The 22,397-nt window shown below is 37.0% G+C and overlaps 1 protein-coding gene across 10 annotated transcripts in view; it reads left to right on the top strand.

The window, feature by feature from the left end:
* LDB3 (LIM domain binding 3) overlaps positions 1–22,397 on the top strand; it is a 121,959-nt gene that overhangs the window by 42,637 nt on the left and 56,925 nt on the right. For 7 of the 10 annotated variants that reach the window (XM_048944241.1, XM_048944238.1, XM_048944236.1 and 4 more), the window contains exons 4-5: positions 7,349–7,424; positions 15,419–15,825. In XM_048944241.1, the coding sequence (XP_048800198.1) occupies positions 7,349–7,424; positions 15,419–15,825 (483 nt within the window). Of the gene's footprint in view, positions 1–7,348; positions 7,425–15,418; positions 15,826–20,925; positions 20,949–22,397 lie in introns of all 10 variants that reach the window. The other 3 variants (XM_048944239.1, XM_048944237.1, XM_048944243.1) reach the window with 1 other exon arrangement.

The following is a 22,397-nucleotide window of genomic DNA, read 5'->3' as shown; positions in this document are numbered from 1 at the left end:
TGCTGCAGTCCCCTGATCATCTTTGTGGCTCTCCTCTGGACCCTCTCCAGCAGCTCCCTGTCTTTCTTGTACTGGCACCTCCAGACCTGGACACAGTACTCCAGATGAGGCCTCACAAGAGCAAAGTAGAGAGTAATTCAATTGGGTGAAATATGAATGTTTTACTGGGTCAATCCTGTAATACATTATTTGTGTATGTGAAGTTACCAGTCTTCTTTGGATCTTTTTTGTGATATTTCATGCACATCAGCCACTATAAAAGTTACCAGGTCTTTTTTTTTTTTTTTTTTTCCATATTTTAATAATTGATATCCCTGTTAAGATCAGGGACACACCAAGGTGTGTTCTGCTTGGCTTTTAGGCTCTTCAGAGGTTGGCCATCTCTTCGTTTCCTCTTTCTGACTGCTGTCTACTGCAGCATGGCAGTACTGGGCACTGGCAGGTGGTGGAGTAGTTTCTGCATTGTCATAAAGACAACTTCAAGCAGTACTTGAATAATTCAGAAGGAAGCAAATTTTTTTGACGAGGCCTGGCAAACTTTCTTAAGTAAGCAGTCTTAAAATGAGAATTAAGTTTCAGGTCAAAATCTGTCAGATACAGCTTCTGGCAGATTTGACATCTATCAGATGAGGAAAAAAATGGTTGCTTAGTTTTCTTACAGCTAATCAACAGTGTAGGAAGAAAACTGTTTATCTCAAAAGTTCCAAAAAGCGTTAAATAATTAGAGAAAGCATCTGCTCATTATATTGTTGTCTCAACAGTGCATTTGGATCACTCATAGCCTTTCATATATTTACTCTCATGAGGGAAATTGTCTTTCTGCAGAGAAGCAAAGTAGAATGTCCAGTAACTTTCTGTAGACCATCCTGTGTAGTAGCAGATAAAACTGAATTTTAATTCCAAAGATAGTGGCCCTGTCACAGGATCATCCTTTTTCTGCAGCATAATTGGCAGGTTAGCTACTGAAACAAGTAATGGATTTATTATTGAGCATGAAATTGTAAGTTAGTTGTCTTGGTGAAGAAGGTACTCTAAGCACGTAGCAGCATTTAAAACAAACAAACAAACAAACAAATCAACAAAGCAAAGAGCAAAATGAACCATGTAGTGACTGTGGTGTGTATAGATGCATATCTTATTTGTATTTCTGTAGAGCCTTTGTGAATGTCTGTTTAGCCTAGTAAGCAAGGTGTAAAAATATAGGTATCAGCACACTGGAGAGTAGAATGTACATCTCTTCAGGTATCTCTGAGTACTGCTTATAAACATCACACTTGCTTGTTGCAATAACTGAAGATATTCATATCTTTCAGAAGCACTGGAACTTTGCTTAGATAAGTTACTGATTATTGTGGTGCGACAATGGCAGTGAGTGTTTGGCTCTGTGTAACCCACTTCAGTTCACATCCTCTAAGCAATAAGAAAAAGTGAAGAAAAGGCACTGATGGAAAGCTCACTGATGTATTCTGGTTTGCAAACAGTGAATAGCTAAATGAATTGAACTACAGTTAAGATCCTATTATCCATGACCCCTAATTGTTCTTTCTGCCATATACGTCAATTAGAAATGCTCTGAAAGCCATGCAGTATGCTATAATGTCCACATTCCGAGTTAAAGAAATTACAGGAGAAACAGATAACTAATTTTGCATCATTGACAGCTTCAGGAAATTCTAATCATTTGTGATCATGATGCTCAAAGTATCAAGAGCATTAGATTTGCTATTAGCAAATGTCGAGTGGCAAAGGGAAGAATAGACTTCATCTGTGTAATATCAACATATTTGGATTTGGACAGCACAGACAGCTACTGTGAGAAGTACCTTCAACAGAAGGCAGCTGTTGAGCTTTGTATTCTTCTTTTGTGAATCTCTTTCCTTCCTTTTTAAAAAAGGGATGGATTCACCATACCTTTGAGTCTTGGCTGCATACTTCTGGGTGATTCTCTACAGCAGCTCCCAGTGTTGATCTGAAATCTGCAGCTGAATGATGTTCACCCTTAACAAAGCTGTTGGAAAGTGAAGAGTTGTGGGACTGCCCTGGAGTCTGATGGTACTTGAATGGAGGTGATCTAAGAGTTAGATACATTATCTGCGTGGTAGGGGAAAGTTAAACAGGAGAAAAAGCTATGTTTCATGTTAAATGCTCTTCAGTAAAAAATACATAGGTAAATATTTTTTAATGTCCAAGTCCTCGGCATTTTTTAATTATTATGCTTACTGGGGTGAGTGAGAGAGTGACATTTTTAGTCCAAGTTAATGCATACGTATAAGCGCTGGATAAAGACAGTGCGTTTTCCTGCTCCTTGTAATAACAGCTCTTCAGTATTAGATCCTTTCACAACCTAAATGTTTTGTTCTTCTCTTCTTACGCTAACAAATTATTTCATTATTTGCTTCTTAACCTTAATTACATTTATTTTTAGCATCTGGCAGTAATTAGAAATAATAAATACAATCATGAATAATAAATAACTACTGAATTGTCAAAGATTTAAAGTGAGATTATATATGATTAAGCTCTGAACCCTCCCTGATTATTGTGATTCTATTTCAGTGTCTCCCTTGTGATTCTCTAACACTCTTCTCTACAGCTGAGCAATCTGAATTCTGCCCTCAGTTGCTGCTGGGGTGGAGGAATCTCAGAGCTGTTACTGAGTCAACTGGGAGGCAATGGAAGCATTAGTTCCAGGAGGGAACAGCTCAAGGGCAGAATACAAGGGAATTCAGGTGAAGAGTTTTTGTCTCACAAGAGAAAGGGGAAGAGTAAAAAAGATGTGTAGGTGTCATCCAGTGGGACAAGGGGGAGCTGAAGAGAAAACAGGAGAGTAGAATTTGTTTGCTGCTTCAGAATCTATAGATACGTACTCATTTTCAAAACTCACAGCCTCACAAGTACTTTTTCTCACTTTTCCTTTCCTTCTTTAATCTAAACTCACCAAGATTTCTCTGCTTTTTCCTTTTCTGTCCTGTAGTATTTGCATCTACCCTTTGCTTAAATCCCTTCTAAAGGAAATAGATATTACATACTTGTAAACGTTCTCTTCCACAGATTTTTTGGATAACTGCTTACTTAGAGAGGACATTTACGAGTATTTTTGTTCATATAATGCTATGGGTACGAACAACAGGCCTGAAAACTATAGCTGCCAGTTCTGCAGTCCATCTGAGTGTATGCAATGCAGGGAAATAATTAACAAGTCAGTCATGCATCCAAATGCTAATATTTGCGTTACTGTTGACATAGAGCAAAACTGCTGATGGAAGTATTTATCAATTTCAATGCAGGTACAGATGCTATCTTGATAAGGTGAAACTAGGCTTCATCCTAGCCCCAAAGTGATCACAATGATGTATGAAGTATTGTGGGTTTTGTATTTGTGATTCTCATAAAGGATGCTGAGCCTGTTTGCTAATGTACAGGAAGAGCTTAGTGAGCTTAAACTGCGGGATCACAAGACTTGGGGTTTTCCCTGCAAGACTTAGAATCAGTAGGTAGCTTCTGTGCATGATATTTCATTCAGTGTTTGGCTGAAGATGGACATATTGAAGTGATGACCATGAAGAATATCTAGTCTAGCTATTTTACTTCTGTTTTCCCAAAATTAATATTACTGCATTTAATTGATATGTATCCAAAGTCCAGTGTGACCCACTCTATTAAATTAGGAGATATGTAAAGTAGGTAAAATGATTTCAAAATATTTTGTAGTTGATTTGTTTTATTACCTTTCTATAGACCCCCCCCTTCTTCAAGTTTTGAGACAGTAGACACATTTTGAGTACCTTAATCAGTGTATATAGATGGTCACATATATAATGAAGTAACAACAAGAGCTTAATGTAAAAATGATTTTAGCTGTCCTGAGAATCCAAGAAGTGAAGGTGGACACTGACTGCCCAAGTTATAAACTACAAAAAAAATGCCATGTACATGAAAAAGAGCTATCAGCTGTTACATCATATCTGCTGTCTCCAAGTATGGTGATATGCTCCCGAGAGTAGGGATAAGCTGTAATTGCATTACAGAATTCGAACTCTATGGAAGCATAGCAGGCAGCTCCTCTCAGTGCAGTTGAGTCCTAATGAACATTTTGTTGTGAGTGCAAAGATAATAGAATTGAAGTCAAGTGCTCTTTGATTAAAGATATATTTAGGTAGATGGGAACAAGTAGAAATTTTGACAGTTATATCAACAGTACTAACAAAATTGAACTGCTTCTCAAAACTAGATCCCTACTGCTTTTAAACTTCAGTAAGGCAGAGAATCTGTATGTGGAGACAGGGGAGGTGTATTTCCCAGAACAGGAGATATTAGGGAAGAATTAAAAAGATGCTGGAATTACGTATTTGGGCTTTTTTAAGGCTGAGAAACAAGCCTTTCATTTCCACTTTTAACTTTAAAACTAGAAAACAAAATGTGGACAAGTTGAAAACAAATCAATTGCTTTGATTTAGGAAAAAAATTTCCTGGAATATTTCAACATCAAATCTATAACTATCACAATCATTTGTAGAATTTGGACTTCCATATTCTTTGCAACTCTACAAACTAAGTGTACTCCATGGGTTTTTGGAAGAAAATAATTTTGCAGTCAATGAATTAAAATGTAAGCTGAGACAGACACGTACAGCAGCACCTTAGTGACTTGAAAAGCAAAAAATCTAAGTTAGTAGTGGTGCTGCAGGATATGGTTAGAAAAGAAGGGAGAAAAAAATATCCTGAACTTGCAGGATATTTTCCCTGAGGAATGATAGCTCTTATGTAAATAATCACTTTAGAAGTACATACATTTTTCATTCCACAAATTGACTTCACCTCTTTTGCCCTTTTCTCCGATGCAAACCTGTGCCAAATTTAGCAAGCTTTATCATTCTGTTGTTAAATATCACAGTTACAAACATCCAAGACAGAGTTATGTAGGAACGCTTCTTGTTCTAAAGTAATATCTCAAAATCTTCAAGTTGGTGCAGAATAATAATCTTTGTTGGATAACACTGTAAATGGCAGAGGTAGTTTATGAGCAACGTTTGAAAGAAATAAAGCTCCTTAGCATCTTCTGTGGTGAACTAATGACTGGGAAAAATAGAGATAAAATAAGCAGCAGAATTGTAGGGGACTGCAGGCCTGGATGCAGTACTCTAGATGGGGTCTGACGAGAACAGAGGTGGACGATCATCTCCCTCACCTTGCTGGCCACCCTTCTTGATGCAGCCCAGGATAATGCAATACAAATATTTTCTAGTTAAGCATTAAACTTGCTGTATGCAGCTGTTTGTTCTGCATGTAAAAGCAACAAAAAGCATTTACATTGCTGAGCAACTTTGGCACTAGACTTCATGATCAATGGATAGAGCAGAAGGTACACTCAGTGCCCATGCTGCCTGGCTCTGGGTTTGACTATGTCTAGGACCCCCTCAACAACTTCACAGAAATACCTGGGTACCAGCAGAAGGAGGATCAGAATCTCCCCTAAATCTTATTTATAAATTTTTTCAGTTAGTTTTTTTTTGCAACTCTGTGTTCTGGGCTGGAGCTTACTTTATTTTCTTTTGCGATGAGTGTGCACATCTTAAATTACTTATTTTTTCTCTTAGCTGAAATGGTTGGCGGAAGCACTTCTGAAAAAAGATGGGTTAATAATGCATCACTGAGGAAAGTTTTTTCTAGGCAGTTAGCAATCAACTTTTGTTCTTGGAACTTGAAGCCTTTCTTGGATTGATATTATATTACAATATATGCAATCTGTAAATATCAGTTATTAGTGCCTTTTACGATTTTCTAGCCTCCTGCTTCAGGAATTATACAATCATAGAGTGGCTTGGGTTGATAGGAACCTGAGAGAACATCTAGTTCCAGCCCCCGTGTTGTGGGCAGGTTGAAAGAGTCACATAATTTCTGTTCTCCATTAAGAAATCTTCCAGTTCCTGTGAAGATAATTCATTTTATATGTGGCAACTAAAGCTAAATACACAGCTCAGTGTGATGCTATGTTTTAACACACGGATTCCCACTATGACTGGCCCCAGCTTTTGTCTTTCTCAGTTTTCTCTCTCCAGTAGCTGCCCTTGTTAGGTATGTCATTGGAAAGAGCAACATAGCCCTCAGTAAGGAAATAAAGAGCCTAAAGTGGAATATCTTCCCCTATCAGTCTTTTATTAAGTTGTGCTATGAAAAATGAGAACCTGTATGGCTATATATTTTTACTGGACCAAAAGCATCTTCTGTGTTTTTGTTATAGGGATAACTATCTAATCCATCCTGATGGCCTATTATTCTTGTAGTCTCAATGTTGTCTTCTAGCATTAAATTTTACTTCAGGTTAATCAACTACTCTAGGAAACAAATTTTGCCTTCTACCATTTGTATATATGTTGTCTTTTCAATTTTACTTTATGTCCAGCATAGCTTTATTTTTCCTTTTCCTACTGTTCACTGTTTTCCTAACTTGTACAATGTCTTCTATTCATTTTCTAAAGCAAATGTTTCCAGACATCTTAGTTAATTCTGCTTCAGTAACAGTTTTGTGTGATTTTAAGTACTTTTATTTCATTGTTATATTACAAAATATACTTTTAATGGATGAGGTTTTGAAATATAACTCTAATCTGTGGGTTGGCAATAGCACAGCAATAGCAGAACTGTGATTCCTTTGATTACATGTACTTTCTTCAGTTCATTTTCTGGGAAGATTTCAGAAGGGCATTCAGTGAAGTTCTCAAAACCTTCACAATACATCTTCACTTTCTGAGCATCTGAAGTACTTAGTTAACATTTTAAATCTGCTAAATTGATTTTGTTATATTCCAATTAAAGGGTGCATGGTGTGTTTTGCAAATATTTCGGTATGGTTTACTTCAGTTTTTAAAATCCTCATGTATTTGTCAAACACAGATGGAAGCTGGTGAGTATTTGGAGTGGAGTGATCTACTGTTGAGACTATAAAGTCATAATCTTTTGAGGAGTTGATCTTGACATGCCTCAGTATCAAAGCATTGTCATTGCATTTTAAGACACTTTAAGTCCCATTTTCTAGAATGCTGTCCAAACATGAGTTTATCTCCTGTTACAGCTAGCTGGCATCTGTAAAAATCCAGTCATAAGGTACTAGAAAATGGGTGATGCAAAGTGGAAGGCTTTTCACTGTTCAGAGAAAATAAATCAGGCATTATTTTTCACATCTAAGACTTTTGCAAGTGAGAACATGGAAAAAGCTTTATGATGACTAGAAAATGTACTAGCTTTGCCTAATTTTCACTACTGATGAAGTAGCATTTTTGCAAGAAATGTAAAATTTTATCTAGGAAAAAAGAGTTCTGATTGCAAAATCTTTTTTTTTAATCCTCAGATCGAAACGTCCAGTGCCAGTTTCAACCACACCACCCAAAATTGACTCACCCAGAGCTGTAATTCCCCACCAGAAGGTATGTGACACAGTTATATTCAGCCAAAGTTAACATTTTTATCTACCACAGTGAAGGTAAATACCTACTACTGAAAATATATTTTGTCCATCCTAAATAAATATTGAACGAATGCATAGGAAGCAAAACTGATTATAATGTACCTGATGACATATATTTTGCTAGTTTCTGATTAACAGAACCAAGGCATCTAGCTGTCCTATGATCTCATTCTGAGCAAAGAATCTGTTGTCTTCCTGACTTTCTTTTTTCATGTAAGAACGTGGCTACCAATTGCTGAAAATAGACACTTGTTTTTGTTTGTTCTTGGGGAAAAACCCTTTAGACTGTGCCTCAGTGTAACTGAATCCAGGCTGCAACTGGAAATGCACTGATTTGAAACACAGACAAACCAGAGAATTGAAGATTTGCATGATATCGCATTGTTGCATTGTTCAACAGACATCAAAATAAAACGATGAGTCGATTTAGTGAATAACAGCAAATGGCAGAGGAAATGGATGGCTTGGCTTCTGTTCTTAAATGTAGTTAGTTTCCATAATTTAAATGTTTGTATTTGAACAACCATTCAGTGACTCTCTGACAAGACACCAGATATATTTTGGAGAAACTGAGGAGTTAGGGTGCCTGACAGATGGTATACATCCTAAGGCTAAAGCACTGAGGAGGATGTTTGTATTGGTGATGCGTTTAATTAGATAAATGGAGAGGAGGTAAAATCTCCCTTACTGCAATTTTATTCATTCTGCATCAGTTTCATCCCAACCTTGTAACATAAGAAAGAAACATTCATGATCAAAAGGCATGGGGAACTAGGTGATCTCCTCCTGCTTTAATAGTTCAAATTTCTGGTGATAATTTGTAAAACATTGTTTAAAATAAACACCATACTTTCCAAATTCAAAACTTAGGAAGTTGGCATCATCCATGTAACTACCATGGGCACATAGAAGCTAGCAAGAAGCTAGAAAACACAACCAGGAAGAATAATTTGAGTCAATTTTATTTTGCTAAATTTGAAATGAACTTGAAGAGCTGTTTATTAGTTGAGTCAGAAAAAATGTTACTTCATTCTGGATCTTGTAATCTTTTTGGTGAGGGAAGAAATCAATAATTGATCTTGCTCAGAGTTATTTCTCCTTATATCATGATTTTACAAGTGTTATCTAGGAGAAAGTTATTGGAAGACGTGCCAAATAGTACTTAGAAATTCCTGGGGAAAAAAAGGGTGGATCATTCTTTCAATTAGATTGGTGTTCCAATGCACCAGCAAAATACAGGGCAGGAAGGGGAATCAAGTCCTTATTTTCCTTTAAGAACTACACAGAGTGCTGTTAGTTTTCAAGGCAACAAGTACACGATCTCTCTTCAGAGCTATTCCCCATGCAAGACTGGTGACTCTCTTTTGAGACCTTCACTAACACCTACACAGGTATGACAAGTTTGACTACTCTCACTGCAGGCCTATAAAAGCCTGTATAAAAATGCATCTATTTATACGGTTCTGTTTTAGGCATGATCCTTCCATAGCAGCTGTCAATTTGAAAATTATTGCCGTAGGCATTCAAAGCTGCTTACTACACAAAACTGTTCTCCATACCCAACTACCCTATAGAAGAATTAACTCTACACACTGTAGGTTTTTAAAAACACCTGTGACACAGAAGTCATAAAATGCACTTCACGTTTCCTATTTTGATCTGCCTAAGTGATATAATACCACAGGATCTGATTCTTTTTCAAGAGCATGTTGTCTTACACTTGAGCATCCTGTGTATCCTGGCTTAGGAAAAGCTTATAGCAGCTACTGAAGGTAGGATTCTGAATGGGGTACAAGCAGTAGTTGCAGCTGGAAAAGAGAATTTGTAGCACCTTTATTTGGAGAAGGTGACATCTACGTGAAGGCATGGTGGGGAACTGGTTTTCTGACAGTATTCAAACTGGCCAGAGATCCTGCCTAAAAAAAACCTAGTGGAACAGGCAGCAGTGGAGTGCTGGAGTGGGGGGCCATTAGCAGGTTAGGAGTGACAGTTTTGTTTTGGAGCATGGAAGTTGCTAACCAGATATAAAAACAAGCCTACTGAAAGCCAGCAGTATGTCTTCCTGGCCTAAGACTTTTATCTGAGTAATAGAAAAATAGTTGAAGTGGGCAACAGTGAGTTTAGTTGTTATAAAGTAATAAAGGTAATGTTGAGTGCAGAAAGTGGAATTCTTCTCTGAGGATGGTTTGAAATGTAATGAAGGCATTGACCCTTTGGAAAATAGGTTTCAAAATCCAGAATAAAATTTTAGTGACACAAACAGCAGTGTGAGGATGTCACAATAAGATATGTTACACAGTAAGTACACTTTAAAATCAATGTTTCGTTGTTTATCCCTATATTATTCCTGTTAACACTGTCACTGTAGAAATGAAGAGTTCTTTGACACATATGCAAGAAGCTGCCACCTCCACATCACTGCTTGACAATGTTTAGACTTTGATGGTTCACTTGAAAAGAGTTAAGTTGCCTTACCAAGATAGCAAAAAATGACATTACGAAACAAATCATGACAGTGCTGACCTCAAACATCAAGGGAAGTTTTTCTTACCTCTTTCTGGTGAAGGTTAAGCCATGGCAATGTTAGCTAAAAAAAATTCTGCATGTGCAAGTTCAGTGTCTTATTATAAACCATACATTCTTGTGTATGTTATTCTGATCAGAATGTAGCTTCCACTAATTTTGAAGCATGTGTTTCTTCTTTGTTATGGTCATCACTTTCTGCACTAAAGAGAAATAAAGGTGCATTTTTTAAAAAAAGATGTAAGGAAGGACAATAGGATTTTTCCTATCTATCCCAAGTAATACATTCTCTAATTACCTTTTTGAGCTGATTGATGTTACAGATGGTACAAGTTCTGCAACTATAAGTATGGCTTCAGCTGAGCTGCAGGATATTACTGAAAATAAGAGTTAAACTGATTTGCAGTTCCAGTATTTTCTTCTCTAACATTAGTCTTAAACTTGAAACAGTTTTGATTTGTGATGTTTTAATCAGATATGTCACCACAGATGTAGCATAGGTGGAGGAGGAGGAGATAACTATGGCTAACAGCATTCAAACAGAGAGAAGAGTAGGTATGAATCCAAGGACTTGAGATGAAGCCATTACCAGTCAGTGAGCTGCTGCCAGCTTTTCAAGCGTGCATAATAGAGGCGAGGATTCAGCTCAGTGCAGTTCAAAGTAGTTGACCCGAGCCTTTAAGGCTAAGCACTGATTTAACATTTTTCCCTTTGTGTAAAGGTATTAAGAAAGCCTCTTTAATTGTTATAATATAACTACCTTCCTGAACACACACATTACAGAATCCCATTGAGGATCTCATAATGCTAAGGACTTGTTTCCTGACAAATTTAGGTACCCATGTGGCTAAGAGAAAATAGATGAAGGGAGGATAGGTCTCTTTAGCAAGCTGTACTATGGAAGAGAAGGCTGAGCCAAAAGCTATTTGTTGAGTGTCTTTGAGCAGACTCATTTAATGCCATTGTGCCTCTATTTTCTTTTATATAAAAAGCTTAAAGTAACACCTTTTTCTTGGGCATGCTGGGAGGTCAAATTCATTACTGTAGTGGAAGAGATGTAAAACTGTTCTCCCAGAAGTGCTAAAAGCCAGAGTCATTTATAATAAAGACTGTATGGACTATAAGAAAGAGACAAAAGGTACTTGAGCTTTCAAAAAAAGGGACCTGAAAAACTGGTGAAGTATTTTTCTATATAAATGTTTCTCGCTTCTCCAATATATAAAAGCAGAATTTGCTCTTCATAGAAATATCTATAAGAAAAAGAACTAATAATATTGCAGAATAGAAACTGAACTGATCTGTTGCTTCCTTGAATTCCCAAATGTTTGAGATTCCTCTGCATTTGTCAGTTTTAAGCTCATTCACTGCCATTACGCTGGGAAATTAAAACCCAGTTTTCCCTCGCAGTAGGAGATTTCTGCAAGCCCACTGCTCAGTGCCAGAGCCTCCTCTTCTGGTCGGCTGAAGAGTAGCAACACACTGGCATAGTTGTAAACGTCATCTTGCCCTTCCAGCCGCAGTGATGACAAGGCAGATTGGGATGAGAGACAGCTGGGAAACAAGGGGGTGCTTGTTACTGTTGGCTGTGTTTCCTGAGAAGTGATGCTGCTACTCAGCATTAGAAATCTGAACTTCATATTTCAAAAACTGTTTTCCTGTATTGATCTGCTGTCATGACTGACCTGAAAGAAAAAAATAGAGAAGGAACAGTATTTTATTCTAAGATATAGTCCCAGGAACAATCCCAGGATGAGGGATCACAACAGCAAAGAGATAGTAAGGTGATTATTGGGCAGAATATGGAAAAGAAATTGTATCACTGCTCTTTTATCCACTTTGTGTTTCATCCCTTTCTCCCCAGATAAGGGGAAACACCCTACACTTGAACTAACACGAGTATTAACTTAAAGTGCAGAATGCTAACCTGGCACTGCTGGGTTACTATGAACTCTAGTAATGAGTTGCTAGTGTGCTACTCTTCCAGCTAGAAATTGCTTGTGGAATGAAAGCAAAGGTTCGTTTATGTCGTAAAGCTTGGTAAAATCATCAGCCATTGTTTCTTAGGGCTTCCCTGTTATTTTCCCTTCACTTACTGTTAGTGTTCAGTAACACTAAAATAATGAAAATGAGTTCTGATTAATGAAATATCTGGATTTTAGTTCACTAGCAGTTCTATAATATGGATGCTGTATAGTCAGATCTATTTGCATGTCCTTTTATTCCAAGGTTTAGAAAGGAAGTTCACAGTAAACATAGATAGAAGCCACTGATTTTTCAATGTAACAAACTAATATAGCTCCTTCAGATACTTTTTCTAGTCAATCACCTCTGTACTGTTTTATTATTTGTCCCCTTTCAGCTAGCACGTAACGTTCATTTGCACAAGTGGTGACTTAGCTTGAGAACGCAGCTTTGTGTGTTTGCTGCTTTTAAAAAACATTTTGAGAGACAATAAGTGCTTTCTATTTATTCAGTAATACTTGGAAACATGCAGTAGGCCACTTAAGACTGGTGGGTTGCTGTTTTCAGTGTCGCAGTATGATGATTGGAGCATGTAATTCCATTTTATTTATTAACTTTAAAAGGAATAGCACTTCACATTTATTTCTACAGCCCCAGGCAGCTATTAATGCCAGCTAAAATCTCTTCATGTTTATTAACAAAAAAGTTCTAAGTTCATTTTATTGGACTGCAATATTTGGTTCAAAACATTCTAATGTATTAATGTTATAATTCTCTCCCACATATTTAGCTTTGTTGGATGGGTTAGTTCTTCTACAATTAGTTATAACTGATCAGTTCATATTATCTTGATTTTCCAAATATACTCAACCTCCCTAAATCTTAAATATGCAATATAGAAAAATCTAAGAGGATAAAGTAAAATATATATCTTTCTAGTGAACCTCAGTATTGAAGTAAAGAAGTTTAATGATAACCTATACCAGCAAACATAGAGAATCAGAGGCTAAATTATTTGCAGGTGTATGGCTCATGTAAGGCTATGGGGAAGTGCATGTAGTATGTTAAATATGGCAAACACAGCAGTGCCAGTCCAAAGGAGGCAAAATGTCCCTGTAGGTTACTACCTGCTCTTGTACTAGCTTTCACTGAGAGCAGCTTGTGAGCTCTGTCCTTTCTTCAGAGTTGTGTCCCCTTCTTGTTCCTGTCCCCCAAGGTGGACTGCAGCCTCCGGCTGGCTGGATCTCTGAACTGTGAGTGTGTGGGTACCTGGGCACCTGTTACAGCTGCAGGTACAGAGAGAAACATGGGAGTGATCCTACTCTAGAAAAACATGCAGAACCCAATTTAGACTGGAGCCAGGATTCTAAGCCTCTCAGATAAAATTCAGGTGGTTATTATGGGCTCTAGAGAAACCTGTAAGTTGCAAAGCACTAAAATATTTTGTTGGGTATCTCAGCTATAGAATATATTTTCCAAATTACATAATTACAGACACAAAAAATATAATAAAGTAGCTACTTTTGAAACTATTTAATTCCTTATTTTGAAAGATGCACAGGGTGAGTTGAACTCAGGATTCTAGGTTCAAAAAGCAAGCATGGGAAAAATGTTACTAGTATTAGAATTTTGCTTGTCACTGAGCCTTTAAGATTTTAACTTCTGTGTTTTCCCTTCATTGCCAGAAGGGCTGTCAAAAATTTTTTATTGTAAAAATTGTTTTACTTACTCTTCTCGTCAACCACAGCTTTGACAAGAGCATTAGATATTTCAGAGTACACCATTAAATGTTGAGAACTGTTTAAAGTCACAGAAGTGAATGCCTCTGAAAACCTTTTTTTCCTCAAACATGGAACACTTTTGCATCATACCCTAGATCGGGTAATTTTTATAATTGATCATGCTAACATTTTCTTCATGTTGCATGAGGAAACCTTCCCAAAGCTACAAATGCAAAACATTTTCAAAGATGCTGCGTGTAGGGAGCATGAACTGCTGAACAGACGAGTTAAAACATGAAGATGGTGCTTTGCTTAAATGAAAAAAGGAAACTTCAGAGTTAGGTATTGTCAAGACAAAGAGCTGACAAGCAGAATGGTAAAAAGTGTTTTTTTTAATATACATATCCAAAGCACTAGTAGTTTTCTATTATTGTAATATTAGATAAAAAAAAGAATAAGAAAACAGAGAGCAAAGTTATAAAAGGCCCACCTGAAAGAGCAGTTTATATCACTCTTTGATAAAATTGTTCATACTATAAGCAGGCAGCCTTCCAAAAAACACAGAACTGCAGTCACTGCACCCTGCTAGTAGCTGGAACCAAAGGGTGGTTTAACCCTAAGTGTGCTCAGTGTGTCCTATGAAGTGCTCAGTGCTTTCCAGTTCCAATGATTTAGATGGTGCTATACCAAAATAAGTTTGAACTGCAGGGCAGAAAAAGGAAAAGGATGTTTTAGCTAATGTGAGAACAGAAGTTTTACATGCACTTTCTAACTGATGTTCAGGTGGGTTTTTTGATAAGTATTACTTCTTCATGTTGCAGGAGAAGCATTATTTTTCTATTTTGATATTACTCTTTACTTCAGTTGCACTAAACTGCATTAATAGTAAATCATGTATTAAAATGAAGCATAGTACTGTCTTATACAAGTTTACTAGTTTCTGCTAGTACACTTCTAATTTGAGAACCAGCACAGACATTTATGAGTGTAGTTATTGTTAGGAGAGTTTACTGTGACTTTGACTGCAGTCCTAGTTAGAAACACTATCTGGGATGTAGCCATAGGATCATAAAGCCATCAGCCATGTACTCATGCACACACTCATTCAAGTGGAAATTATACAGAAATTGTCAGAATATAGAGGCATTTTGTCTGTAGAACAGATATCTATTCTTGAATCCATTTGGTCTATTTGCTAACAATGATGCATGGCCTAATCAGCATGAACCAAAGCCTGTGAAAGCAATGCAAGGTGTGGGCTTCAATAACTTTAAGTGTACTCATGAAAAATAGAATGGTGTGATTTAGAATAATTATGTTTTTGTAATAATAAGATTGACTTCTATGTTTGTATATTATTTCAGATAGTTCTGACCTTAGGATATTCTTTAAATTTTCTTAATTATCTTAGAAACTAATAGACAGTGTTGTATTTGTATACAATCATTGTTATGAAGCTGACCAATAGCAAATGCTCTTCTAATAATAAGCTTTAATTTGTTGGTTTGAACTAAAAAAAGGATAAAAAGTGCTTGAGTATGTTTTACTTCCCTGATTTTGAAACAGTGAGCTTCTTTGTTGAAAATCTTCCCTGAAAGGTTGGATGTTTTGGCACTTAATCCGTTTGTTGCTAGTTTATCAATATGTTTAGAAAGCAGTGATTGCAGATGTATTATTTTTTGCATGTGTTCTATGATTGCTCTTTTCTTTTTTTTTCTTTTCTTGGCCTGCATGTTTGCTACTACAGGAACCTGCTTGGGAAATCAATGGCAACAGAGCAACCTTCAGTCCTCTAACTAACACGGCGACTGGGCCTATGGGTAGTGTTTTAGCAACCAATGGAACATTTTCAGGCTACTTCAACAAGGAAGAGATCAGCTTTTCAAATAGCTCTTCTTACTTAAAGACTACCGCAGTTAGATCTTCCATGTCCTCTCAGTCCGTGACTCCTGACGTTTCACCTGCAAAGAGTAATCTAGGTTCAAAACTAAGCCCTCTACTGACTGATGGCAATAGTCCTGTACGCCAGCTGAGCCCTGCAAGGCAATATAACAACCCTATTGGCCTTTACTCAGCAGAAACTCTAAGGGAAATGGCTGAGATGCATAAATTAAGTCTCAGACGGAGGGCTTCAGAAGGTGGACTTCCTATAGGGTAGGTAACATGGTAAAATATTTAATGTTTCAATAAATTCATAGTAATATTCAAACAAGATTTTGTTGGAAAATGAATGTAATAGTACCTGCCCTGTTGTTCATTTGTGTTGTAGTCATGATTGAAGTTTGGAACGATTTTTAAATTGCTTAGTACCTCCAAAAACATATTCACAGTACCATTACAGAGTAAGGTCTTTGTTATCTGAATTGCAATATGAATTGGCAATAATCATCAGAGCATGAGAAGAACCACAGTGACAGTGGCATCTGTAATCTAGTCAGAGCTGTGGCATTTTCAGTTTTAAAATGATGTTTGTATTCTCCTAGAACAAAGTATCCCTACCAGCCATTACAGAAGCAGCTATAGTAGAGATTTGACCCTTTACTACTTTCCTAAGGAAGAACTGCTTTGACCAGCAAGCCAGACAAGCTAGTGCACTGCGATGTCCTGCTTTAATCCCTCCCTTGTATGTATTGGCTTCCTTATGTAAAATGAGTTAAAGCACCATTTGTTGAATCCTCTGGTTTGAACATAATCTGTCTTACATCTGATCATTGTGTTCTTAACTAGTATACTAAGAAGGCATGATCTGCAGATGCTCCCTACAAAGTTTGATGTCACACTGTCAAGGTTTTCAGTGTATTAATGTATTCCAGAGAACTGCGTTACTCTTATGTGTGATGTAAGTAACTCAGACTGCAGCATGTGAGGAGAAAAGCAATGAGAAATGAGTTCTCCTTTTTCTGCCTTCAAGAATTAATCTGCTACTATATTTATTTTGTTTATTCATGCCTATTTTAAAATGAAGTTTTATCTTGGGAATATGGGAAAATTCCCTTCTTCAATAGGAGCAAATTGTTTACGCGAGATAACAAAAATTTCAGGCAGTCCATTCAAGATGTGATTATAAATGCACCTTTTCAACTACTTTATATGCAAATGCAGAAGAGTTTCACTTTTTGCTACAGTAAAATGTAAGGGTTTAAAGTTTTTGGAAAGGATATTTTATTTCTATGAAAGAGCATGTATAAATGCTTTAGATGATTCTTCTGGTTCAGATAATCTATTGTAATTCTCTTGGGCATTTGTGATGATGATGTCTGGAGCAACTCCCATGTGAAGAAAGGCTGAGGGACCTGGATCTGTTCAGCCTGGAGAAGGCTGAAAGGAGATCTGACCAATGTTTACATGTAACTAAAGTGCAAGAGGCAATTGGATGAGGCTAAGCTCTTTTCAGTGATGTGTAGTAAAAGGACAAGGAGCAATGGCCACAAACTGGAACATAGGAAATTCCATGTGAATAGGTGGATTAACTTCTTTACAGTGAAGGTGACAGAGCGCTGCAACAGGTTGCTCAGAAAGGCTGTGGTCTCTCCTTGTTTGGGGATATTGAAGATCCATCTGGATGCCTACCTGTGCAATCTATTGTAGGGAACCTGCTTTAGCAGGGAGGTTGGACTTGGTCTCTAGAGTTCTCTTCCAACTCCTGCAATTCTGTAATTCAATGATTCAGCATTTCCACTCCTAATAACTTATCAGAAGAAATCCTACACTCTCTTTGCATGCTGGATAATTAAGAAGGGCAATTCATGCTTAAAAGAAAGCAGGATCATAGGCAAGGTCAGCCAAGTATGCCTCAAAATGCTTCTCATTTACCGTTTTCTTGAGGAAAGCTAATTGAAACACTGAGCACCCGGGGAAAGGACCAGCTCAGCCCAGGGAGCACAGGTGAAGGCAATTCAGCTGTGTGACAGGAAGGGGTGGAGCCTGGCTGCACCTCTCTTAGACCCCTTTTAAGGGCTGACTGGCCCTGGGGAAGGATCTCTGGTTGGAGATCCCTCCTTGGTGAAGTTTTCCCCTGTGAACCTAGAATCTTCTGATACAGGTGAGCAATGTTCTTCCCTTCCTATGTAACACCTTTCTATCATGCCAGTCCTTCCATCATCACACCTCTGTTGTAACACCTTTCCCTCGTACTGATCTATCCAATTGCTACAACAATTCTGTCTTTGTTCTATGGTTTTTCCATGTTGTACACATAATCAAAATGTACAAGGGCTGCTCCAAAAGTAATGCCTCCTATTTTATTATGTGGGCCCACAGTATCAGAGGTGGATACTGATGGTATGGAAGTGGAGATTGAATCTTCCCATCAGTACTTCATTAATTTTTTTTCATGTGTGATAGATGGCAGCAGAGGGGCAGTCTGACAGAATGGCACTTGACATGGAAGTGTGTATGAACTTGAATGACAAGACAGTATATGAAAAAATCATATAAATGTTCTGTTTAAAAAAACAAAACCACATTAAAACTGCCTTTATCCCATCTTCTCAGGTAATTCTCTGAGGTTTAGAGCATTCTAAATCTGTTTACATGCAAATAAACTTATGAATACATTAAATATTTCCCAATCCCAGTGGAGTGTTAACCATAAAGTGAGAGGCATCATTCTAATTGCTCTTAGTGAAGTGATAGTGAGGCGAAATATGTAACTACCTTGGGAGTTTGTATCATTCATGTTTGTCTCCATTTTGTTATGTGAAAGAGCATGCAAGGAAGGCACTCCGAGCCCTGCAAAATCCATTCTGGACTTTGTTGCTTTGGATGAGATATTGTATAGAGGTCATGAGATTCAGAAACTTCAAAACTGTGCATTCATGGGCATGCACTTATCAGTGGAGTAAAACCTATAAGAAAATGCAGGTTTGGGGGTAAATTTGAAGATGCATTTTGTTTCGATTGGTTGAAATACAAATACAATTTGCTGTTTTCACCAAATCATTTAAGCTCAGTTGTGTGAATTGCTCTCAGAGGTTTCACCGTGAAAAATCCTGTCAGTAAGCTAAAACTAATTTTGAGATTTATTCTGAAGAAGTCAAGGAAACATAGAGCATTTGTTGCTCTGATGCACTTTTACATAAAGAGTTGAGAATCCTGAGCCAGGGTAAAAAAAACACGGAGGTGGTTCATTAGAAGTGCAGAACTTTATGCTCCTGAAGGGGAACATTAGTAAATGTGAAGAATGAGTGACAGCTTCTAACATGTTCTTTTTCATTCCAGTGTAAGTTAGTTTTCACATTGTAGGTCAAGGGCTGTTGATACCTGTCCTGCATGTACTTGCCAGGTGGCTTGGATTACTTGCTTCTTACTGCGTGACCCCCGTGAGCAGCAAGTTGGGTCCTTCATGTGTCCACATTTAGGATTAAGCTAAAATAGTGTGTGGCTCAGAACCAGAGAGGATTTTCTCATAGCATACCAAATATAAACAAACTCCTCTTTGAAGGAAACCGATAACATCTTCACACCTAAAAAAAAATCTTTGATATGTGGCTGTTGAGCTGTCCTTAGTATACACATGTAATGATTTTCATCTTTGCACATATTTTTGTTTTTGTAATATATCCTTTCATTAAAACCAATGGTAAGGATCCTGTAGTTCTGTCATTGTATGTGTAAAGCAGAGACTTGGATTAGAGGATTAAAGCATCCATCAGAATCCACGTCAGAAAATGATACTCTTACACCGTATTTCTTTGTAAATGAGTGCCCAGCTGTCATCCTGTAGGTACCTAAAATGGACATAGTATCAGTGATATGCTTACAGGCTACAGCTTGTTCCTAATATAGCTCCGCTGGTTCCTGTAACAGATTGTTATATTTGGCTTTATGTAGGGTTTATAAAATCAGAAGAATATTCCTGAATCTGAGAGGCTGAAGAACAGTAATTGCAGAAGGTGGTCTGTTATGTCCTTTCCGTGGAAATGCAGAAGTACAAATCCTTTACTGCAGTTCTGACTCACAAGAGGATTTTTTCAGTCATGAAAAATGCATCGGGGTGAACCAATTGCAAAATGCTTGTATGTTTAAAAAAAAAAAAAAAAAAAAAAAAAAAAAAAAAAAAAAGGCAGCATATCAAAAATTCCCCAAAAGAAAAAGCCTAACATTCTGGCTTGAATGTCAATCTAAAATTGCTGTCCAGTGCTTTGTATCAGTCCCACATCTGCTCCGGATCCAGCATTGCAATAGCAAGTTGGAAGGGGTAGTGCCCAGTAACTGTGTTGCATGAAGCTAAATAAGAAGAAATGGTTACGAATTGATCCTGAACTCTTTGTTATTCATTTGCTCAAATTATGATGCGTTTCTCCTCATCTGTGAATATCATCTAAGCTTTGAAGGAAGTAAAGGAAAATATACATGCAGCCCATGAAAACCATTCTTGAAATCAACAGAAGTTATTAGCAATGTCATAAAATATGACAGTCTGAGCATGCTCTCTCCATTGCTCCCAGTTTTGACTGCATAAGACTTATGTTTTCAGCTTGGTATTGTGTTTCTTTTGGAATTACCATTCAAGTCACAGTCTCTTCTTGCTTATGGAGTGAAGCAGAATACACCATGTGTTTTTTCAGGCTGTGTACATTGCACAGGAAATAAAGTATTCAGATAAGGATTGCAAAAAAAATACAGACCGCAAGGACTGTCTTCGCAGTGAGAAAATTAGGAATATCTATGCTTAAATTAATTGGCTTACACCATTGCTGGCATAATGTATGTGCAATAGAATTTCAGCCAATAGCTTGTTAAATAATAAGGCAAATTCCTCAATTTTAGATTTAAAATTTTTTTTTAATATTCTCCAGCAAGTAAGACAAAAAAGTCAATCTTGCAATACTGATTTTGAGGATGACCTGACTAGAACAAATTTCACCCCTGAATATTTAGTACCTAAGGGATGAATATAATCTCTATAACACATTTACTATTTTTAGTTGAGAATATAATCTGAAAACACTTTTTTTCCTACCATACACTTTGATAACAGCACATTCAGGGATGTACAGTAATAACATCATGCTCAAGGGTCAGCCAAAATGCCATAGTACCTACTAAATCCATGTAGATAAACTATAATCCCTGCATTTTTTCCTTTCTTAATCATGTTGGGGTTTTCAGGCATACATTTATTTTTGCTCTTATTTGCAGATGGTCTTAAAGCTTTAGTAAGCTGTAACTACCTTTTCCTTTTGCACTGTAAAAACTACTGATACTTTCTCTTTGGTTATGATGTTGTTTGTTCTCTTTCTCTTCTTTTAGGTTATAACCAACACCACTTCCAAGTTAGTATTATTCATATAGTGCTAAGTATTTGTGTTATGCTGTATGTGTGAAGATTTGCTTTCTGGGGTAGCATGATCCCTGATTTTCCTGCTGTGTCTTGCTTACAAGCATTTTTTTTAAAAGTCTTGTTGGCTTGGCAAGCATCATATGTTGCCATTGTTGTGCAGAGGTGCTCTGTTCTAAGCACATGATGTGTTTAGCATTTCTTGGTGGTGTTTTAATTCTGCAAATGGACTTAGCATCTGTGCTTAATTAGTTCCTGTAGATGCTTTTGGACTTGCTCATCTCTACAGTCATGATTGGATTCCTTCTAACTTTTTATGTAGTCTGTGCCTTTAGGATTCATCAGAGTCTTTTTAGGGGCATTATTTGTGATGTGTTTTTGTCTAAGCATTAAGATAATTTCTTAAGCCACACTCCATTAGAATTCGAATTTAGGCTGGCAATAGATATTAATACTGAAAAGAACTAAAAAGAAATTTACTCTAATTTAAAAAAAAAATCATCCCCAAATAAGTATACATGTTTGACTTGGAATTGTGATTGATTTGCTTTATTAGTGAAGTTTACAGATACTCAGCTCTGATCTTGTTTTCTAAGATGAGGGCAAAGAATTCTCCCTAAAGTCCTCTTCTGTCTCTGAGCTGAATGTTGTCAATAAATTGCTGAAGAGACTGGGCTAAATTCAGCTTAAAATAAGTAACTGTTTTAGTTAAATATCAAATTTAAACTGATAAGAGAAGGTTGCTACTAGAATATATAAAATTGAAATAATATTTAATACTTAAAATTTACACTGGACAGGCATTTTCTGTTGATTTCAGTGAGATGTTGGAGAAATGTCATGTGACCGATGTAGCTCCTTTGGACAAATAAAGCTCTTGACACCTTACAGTGATAATTGTTCTGACTGTATTGGAAAGCAGAAGTCACGTTGTAAGGGTGTCACTGCCTTTCTTTGGTGTTTATTTTTACATATCTTTACGTATCTTCTTTTATAGCGTCAGTTTTAATCTCCATCTTTTTTTTCACAGTCTTCTCAGATCCTGGCTTTAGGATCTCTATTAAGCCTTGTAGTGTGGGGAAATGAGAACAGTAAATTCAGGATCTTGGGGACCGATGTGTTTGTAATGAGTAGATGATTGCTGAGAATATCACAAAGAAAAGAGATACAGTTGTTAGAGTAAGGCATGTGCATACTGCAAAGTCAAGTATAACATGCTGGACATCTCTGCACATCACCTTTCGACAGATGATGTCGTTAGAATAGTAATATAATGTTGGAGAACAGTTGATGAAGAGGTGTTTTAGATGTGAAAATGTATTTTTATGCGTTCAGGGAAAAGTGAAAATCATCTCTTAATTCAGCTTTCCATTTTCCTTCCTTATAACGTTGATGTGTGTCATTAAAGGCTATGGCTGTAGTACAGCATGTGCTTATTTATGTC

This window comes from Lagopus muta, chromosome 5 (assembly GCF_023343835.1).
Source record: "Lagopus muta isolate bLagMut1 chromosome 5, bLagMut1 primary, whole genome shotgun sequence".
In the NCBI taxonomy this organism is placed as follows: Eukaryota; Metazoa; Chordata; class Aves; order Galliformes; family Phasianidae; genus Lagopus; species Lagopus muta.
The sequence above is the reverse complement of the archived record's forward strand: the minus strand, read 5'-3'. Positions and strand labels throughout refer to the sequence as shown.